Genomic DNA, 7,337 nt, shown 5'->3' on the forward strand with positions numbered 1-7,337 from the left:
ATAAAGCTTGCTGCTTTCATCTCAAGCCTTTCATTGATATAAGGTAACTTATGGCTTCAAAAAATACCACATGACACAGTGATGACCAAAACACCACCATTCAGGGTTTAAAATGTCGAGTCCCAATCCAGTGGGTGATATTACTGTGACTATGTCTGTGTTTTATACTCTCTATGGGTCAAACAACAATATATCAGTCCTGCTTTTTGCCACTTCTCAGCACCACTTTTCCTGAGTCAGTCAGCAACAGAACGGTTTGAACCTTTGCGTGGAAACAAATCAGTTTTCCAGACGTAATGAAATGATTTTCTTCAACTAATAGCTGCAGCACTATACTTGATCAATTATGTATTTGGGTTTATTAAAAAACAAAACTAATGACTGGATATGTGTTTGCCTTGCGAGTACAGTTTTAGTTTAGGAGTCAAATATAATCATTTAGCTCTTAAAAATATGAAAATAAAGTGATTGAGTCATAAGCAGACTGTCCTGGGACAAAAGAAACAGATTGGTACAATTATTATGTTACTACTTTATCTTAAAGGTGGTTTGAATGCCATCTCAGCAATAATGTCCGATTGGAGACGAGAGGATGTCATTGTAATCCTCAACCAGAAGAGGATATGAAACAAGCACAAGTTACTATTACTATTTACATTTATACATCTCTATAGATCTATATGGACATTAGTATCAACATAAACAACACAAACTATACAATAATACTTTGACAGATGAATCAGCATCAACAAGCTGTCAGCAATAACACGTCATTGTGTTACTGCCATAACAACCAATCTCAACATAATCAACATAACATGATGTTTAATTCCTTTCAACTTTGATCCTTAATCTTTATCCCCCCCCCCGAAAAAAATAAAAAAATTTGGAAGATGCATTATTTGCTATGTAATAGTTTTACTGTGAAGGAAGTTCAACACAGCCCGGCTTCCTTTGAGGTAGCTGTCTCGACAAAACCTAAAACCTCAGATAGAGATAACCAATATCAGGGTAGCTATCAGTTATTATCAGTGTTAAGCCTTGAGTTCTGCTTCAGGCTCATTAAAAAGGGTTGTTTAATGATCTCTAAGAGTGCTGGCTACTCCAGCCAGAGACATCATCAGATAATGACGATGGAAGGGTGATTAAAGTCTATAAAGAACATGAAATTTCATTTATTATTCATTTAATTCATTGTAATTACATAAGAGCCCAGCAGCAGCAAATAGGCACACTGAAACCTGGTGATTTGCCGGGGAAAAAACTAAATAAAAACTCAAGATCACTTTGCTCTGGAAAACAAACTTTGTGTATCTTGTACATGTAGCTTGTACATGTACATTAAACCCATACTTTTATTGAATATATTATTTAGATTCATACTCTGCTCATAAAATGACTCAGAATAAAGGCACCTAAATAATTTAAAAGCATTTTTTTATGCATTTTTTTTTCAGACTACCTTTATTTCTGACTTGGAAAGTTAGCCTTTCAGTGCTTCACGTATGATTTCATGTTGTCTGCAGCACTAATTGGTGAAAATGTCTTCGAGCAAAAATCTGTGAATCTGGTGGCGAACGGCCCTGTGGGGTGAGTTGTATAGCCTATCCAATATTTACATACTCAGAGAATCAACATCATATTAGCTTCACCTCTCTATGCTGGCTATGGAGGCAATTTATTAGATATGCAAGTTCACTGAGACTAGAGCACTATGGTTTAGTCTTATGATCCCACTATGTCTGTATTGTCTCATGTGTAGTAAATATGTAAGAAGATATTGTTTCATCATAATTAGTAAATTTAGTAAAATATCATAAAAGTACACAAATTTAGATCAACAATAACATCTAAGCTCAATTCTGCTTGGTGAGCACTACATACAGTATCCAAGCTATATTAACTTATTTTTAATTATACTTTTTTTTTAAAGCTGCCCTCATAAGTTGTTGTGATGTTCATTATTTCAGAACTCAATTGATGTTTAAGACCAGCAGTTAAAGTCCAAAATCCTGGTGGTAAAAAAAGACCATAAAACCACAAATACAGACGTGACTTTGGGGTCATTTGGTCATGACAGGATGGATGTACTGTTGACTTGGAGCTCATTTACAGACCAGTTGATGCAGAAATATCAGGATTCACAGAAAAAGAAAAGATGCCTGTTCTTTCAATAGGCCAAAAGGACCTACAGTACTTCATTTTTATTACACACAAAGACAGAAGTTATACACAAACAAAACGTTGCAAAATCAAAATGACAAAATATAATGAATAAAGACTGATCTGGATTACTCAAAATGAAAACAACAAAGAAAATCAAAGAAACATTGATGATTTAACACCCACATTTCATGTCTGCTTCACTTCTCAGCCCATACATGGCGTATAAACAAAAGCGATGCACTTACTTCCTAGAACTACTTTCTCTACTGACACCATTTTCTACATCTGGATACAGTTTTAGATTTAATATGTAATAACTTGCTCTACAACATGTTCAAGCGTGAACTTTTAATTAATATACCAAAAACAAAACAGAAAAACCTCACATCAAAAATGATTAATACATTTTAACATAACATTTTATCAAGGTCACTTTAAAATTTACAACAAATGCCTGCAGAGCCTGCTACAAGTATTTTCTAACAGTGTGCACTGAATCAGACAAACAAAACAAAACTGATGTCAATGAAGAATTAAACTCACAAATTCAAAATTATTTAATTATTTAAGTACACTTTGCTGTGTTCATTATCAGCTCTGCATTTCAAGTAAATTGACTTGGTGTGATGATTTATCATACAGTGGCCCTTTATGCAGTACCTCTGTTCATCCTCTGCCTGAAAACACATTTTAGGTCATGTGTCTAAGTCTTTAAGTTTAAATAATGATCATTTGGGACTCTGCCGGGTTCAACACAGCCAGTGGCTAGTAACAAAGTTGATCGGGAAGTTGCTGCTCACCTTGGGCCGCTGACAGAAACAGATCCTCACTAATGACTTATTTGTTTCTGAAAATTCTGCAAGATAAAAACGAGGGAGTACCTTCAAATTCTCATTTTTCTAACGTCACATATTTGTCTATACAACGTCTTGTTCTTCATTGCCATCTGCTGGATAGTTTGTACAACTACAACTAGTGATGATGACAGTAATAAGCAAGAAGCACTCAGGAAACCCAAACTTTAGCCAAGGCAGCTCACTCCCTGAGCAACATTTACTTTTAGAGAAATAGTATTGTATTTTGTGTATGTCCATTTTGTTGTCTTTCTTCTTCTACCACATACTCTAAAATTTAAAGTGTAGTAAAAATAACAGATTTTGGGGTCAACTTGAAAGAAAGGCAGATGTGAAATGTAAAAGTGGGGTCAGAGGTCAAGTGTGACATATTTAGAGACCCCGTATAATACTTCTCAATATTTGTTATTTGTTATCATTACAAAAAATGGCAGTAAGAAACATAGTTTAAATAGCATTATTATCACTATGACCTTGAGATTAATCTACTGACATGTTGACCTCCTGAATTTTGAGCGTCACATAATTTCCCATCTGTCTTTTCTCTAAAGAAGCAGTTTCATCTTCTTCCTGAGTTTCTCTTCTGCAACGGCATAGAGGAAAGGGTTGATGCAGCTGTGCAGCAGAGCCAGGCAGTGGGTTGCAACCAAGGCTGTATTTAACGACCTCCTCATATCACAGTCATACTGCACCACATCAGCCCACAGCAGTATGTCTATCACCATGGTTATCTGGTATGGTGTCCAGAGGAGCAGAAACACAATCACGATGGTTATGATCACCCGCATGGCTCGGTGCTTCTGGAAACCACGAGTGAGCAGCAGCCGTGAAACAGTGATGCTGTAGCAGGAGATCATGACAATCGCAGGGACCAAAAAGCCAAAAACATGAATGAACCCCTGAATCGTGAGCCTCCATGCTGTAGAGATGCCGATGTCAAAGCTATCAAAGTGAATGAAAAGAGCAGGCACAGCAAGGGCACAACCGAAAACCCACACCACTGTGCAAAGGATCCTGCTGCAATTCTTTTGGTGACTCTTGAGTGTCTCCCTGGCGTGCACAATCACAAGGTAACGATCGATGCTAATACAGGTGAGGAAGATGATGCTGGTGTAGAAGTTTGCGTCCATGACGATGTGGAGGAGTTTCCAAAGGAAGTCTCCTAAGAGCCATCCTCGAGTTAGTGCTGCAACACAGAATTGAAGCGTTAAAGCCAGCAGTCCATCTGCTATGGTCAGGTGGAACAGGTACACATCTGATGGAGCCAAAATTTCTTGGCTGGTTCTGATCACCCATCCTACCAGCAGGTTTCCGAGTATGGCCAATACAGAGATGACTGTGAAGATGACATACAGGATCACAACTGCTGTAGGTTCCAGAGGTTCATATTCACACATTAAGGTATCTGGATCTGGAGAGAATGATCCACTGGATTCGTTGTAATTATAGGAATCATTGTTCCAAAAGAAATAATCTTCAAAGGCATAGAAAATTGACATGGCTGTGGACAGAAATAAAAGCAATGATTCAGCCAAAAGTAAATCTACAAAGAGGGGGAAAACAACAAGTTGCTGATTTTGACGGACCCCAAATTCTAACACACATCAACACTATCGTGGCTTAGGTGGGCATTTGGTGATGCCAGGATGAGTAAAAAAAGACAGGTGACAAGGCCCTGCTTACCTACTCACCTATGTGCAGCAGACGATCAAAAATTCACAAAGGAGACAAGAAAAACAGCAAAGAGAGCAAAAGGACAATAAACCCTGATTTCTCTGTGACATCCCTTTTTGTACTACACCAAGTAGAATTCGTGCAGATAGCAACAGCTTTGCAAACACATTTCCTGTTTCTGCCATATGTGTGAAGCAGGCAAGACTGGGTTTTGTATTTTGTAACTTAGCAATATTTTTGTAATTTAGTTTCGCTGTCTGGTTCCTCAAACTGTGAGGAACTCGAAACCAAACTAACTGGGAGAACACACAGCTGGAGAGAGAGATCACAACAACAAGAGGGAGACTGAGGACTTAAATACACATACACACACAGGATAACGAGGCTGGGCGACAGGTGGGAACAGGGGAAGCAAAACTGAACATAATCCACACAGGACAATAGACTATCAAAATAAGACAGGAAACAGACAGGCTCAGGGAGGGGCGGCCATCTGCCTTGACCGGTGGGATGATAAGAGGAAGACAGTACAAAGACATGCTGTGAAAGAGATCCAGAGATGATGACATTTAAAAGAAGATGATTATGGATTATAAAGAGATGAAAGGTTTAATCTCCTAGGACCTTGCGTCCACATATGTGGACATCACATTTTAGGTTGTCTAGACCAGGGGTGGCCAACTCCGGGCCTCAAGAGCCGGTGTCCTGCAGGTTTTAGATATCACCCTGGGTCAAAACACCTGAGTCAAATGATTAGTTAATTACCAGGCCTCTGGACAACTTCAAGAAATGTTGAGGAGGTAATTTAGCCATTTAAATCAGCAGTGATGGATCAAGGACACATCTAAAACCTACAGGACACCAGCTCTCAAGGCCTGGAGTTGGCCACGCCTGGTCTAGACCACAGTACTAAATTTTGCTCTACAAGTATGGAGGACCACAAGAGCCACGCGCATCGAAATAAAGAATTCTGTGCTTAAATAATGAATTGTAGAATAAATTCTGCATTTGTAAATTAATTTTTGAATTCCAATTTAATAAACTGCATTTCAAAATCCATTTCCCTTTATTGTTCGCTCAGGGATTAACTTAAATTTAAAATGAATGTCCTCATATGTGATATCAGGCCCTTGTAGAGCAAAATCAGGTCAAAAGATAATTCTTTGTTTTTACATTCATCAGGTCCCAATCAGCCCAAATAGCAATGAGAAAATAAAAATGCATGCCATGAAAGAGTTCGGGTCTTAGGAGGTTAATGTTCACTTTTAATGATTCGGTGAAGATGTCAAGGGCCAGCTATGCATGAATTAAGTCTAATAAAGTGGACCATTCCTTTAACCCTACAGTCAGATTTTGAATTTGATTGATTGATTGATTATACTTTATTCATCCCGAGGGAAATTGGGTTAAGGCTGCCAGCCGTGCCAGCGCCGTCTTACCCATCCGACCATACATAGATTACACAAACATCATATGGGGAAGACAGGTCAGAGGGGTATAACATGGAAAAGCACAACATGAGGAAAGATAAGGAGAAAAAATAACTCCCCCCAGACTGAGCTCCAACAGGGAGATCAGTTTGAGAACAGAAAAAAAAACACCTCTGCACATAGCACATGAAAAAAACTCTTAATACACCAAAGAAACACATGACAAGCAACAGGGATGGGTGAAGGGTGAGAGACAGCCAATGTAGACAGTACATCCGGGCCTGCAGCCTATGCGCTGGTCTCCTTGATCCACCGTCAGCATCGGAGGGGAATAGGCGTCGAAGGCGTTTGGAGAGGGAGGGGGGATGAGTGTACATCGCCATGTGTATATGCAGGGGCGGATCTAGAAGGGTGGCATGGGGTGGCAAGTGCCACCCTAAAATGATCCCTTGCCACCCCAAGTGCCACCCCAGTTTTGCATATGACAGTGTTGTTTATTAAAATAAGATAGCATTAACACTTTGAGCGTAGTTACAGTCAACAGTGAATATAATTGCTAAAACTAAATATATTGCATAGTGTTCCCCCCCTCCACCATTAACAAATGGTTCAGCCCATAGCAGGATCGGCTTTTTTCTTGTTTTCAGTAGCAAGCGATGTTTATGATTGTGCCAGAGCACATTTTGAACAACACCATGGGAATTTCGCTTTTTACACAGGTGGTTGGATGTTACACTCTGGAAATGGAAGGAAGGTGAGTGTTATTAACCCTCTGTGGTCCACAGACACGGTGCACCTCCAAATCATATGACTGATGTAAGCTGACGTAGCAACAAGCTGCAGCCACGCTGAGTCTCTATTTCAGCCCACATTGAAAGTTCGGACTTCAAAGTTTTTAAATTTTAATTACAGGCCAGTAAATCCAGAGTTATGATAATATATATAAGCCACGCTTTTTTCTAAATACTGTCGTCACGTTTTTGTGTGTGTGTGTGTGTGTTTTAAGCGTTTTGTAAGGACAGCGCGAAAACAGTAAAGAAAGGGGAAAAAAGCCACCTCTTTCCTATCGGTGGAAAAATGTACCATGTCGACCAATTAAAAAAAAGTCAACATGTGGGATTTGGTTGTTTAGGAAGAGGGGAGAGTTTTGGGAGTGACGGTAACGGCAGCGAGACAGAGCGAGTTTTTGGATGTGGGAGATTTGTGACATTAA

The 7,337-nt window shown here is 39.2% G+C and overlaps 1 protein-coding gene across 1 annotated transcript; it reads right to left on the bottom strand.

Moving 5' to 3' along the window:
* Positions 1-3,054: 3,054 nt before the first annotated feature.
* On the bottom strand, positions 3,055-5,099 carry LOC100709945 (C-X-C chemokine receptor type 2). Its single transcript, XM_019351157.2, has 2 exons — positions 4,712-5,099; positions 3,055-4,521 (listed from the first exon to the last, which is right to left on the bottom strand). The coding sequence occupies exon 2, from the start codon at positions 4,517-4,519 to the stop codon at positions 3,566-3,568; it is 954 nt and encodes a 317-aa protein (XP_019206702.1). The 5' UTR covers positions 4,520-4,521; positions 4,712-5,099; the 3' UTR covers positions 3,055-3,565.
* Between the last annotated feature and the right edge of the window lie 2,238 nt (positions 5,100-7,337).

Source organism: Oreochromis niloticus, linkage group LG23 (assembly GCF_001858045.2).
Source record: "Oreochromis niloticus isolate F11D_XX linkage group LG23, O_niloticus_UMD_NMBU, whole genome shotgun sequence".
Taxonomy (NCBI): Eukaryota; Metazoa; Chordata; class Actinopteri; order Cichliformes; family Cichlidae; genus Oreochromis; species Oreochromis niloticus.

Coding starts and splice junctions, on each gene's coding strand:
- LOC100709945 (XM_019351157.2), bottom strand. CDS start 4,519: ATGTCAATTTTCTATGCCTTTGAAGATTATTTCTTTTGGAACAATGAT.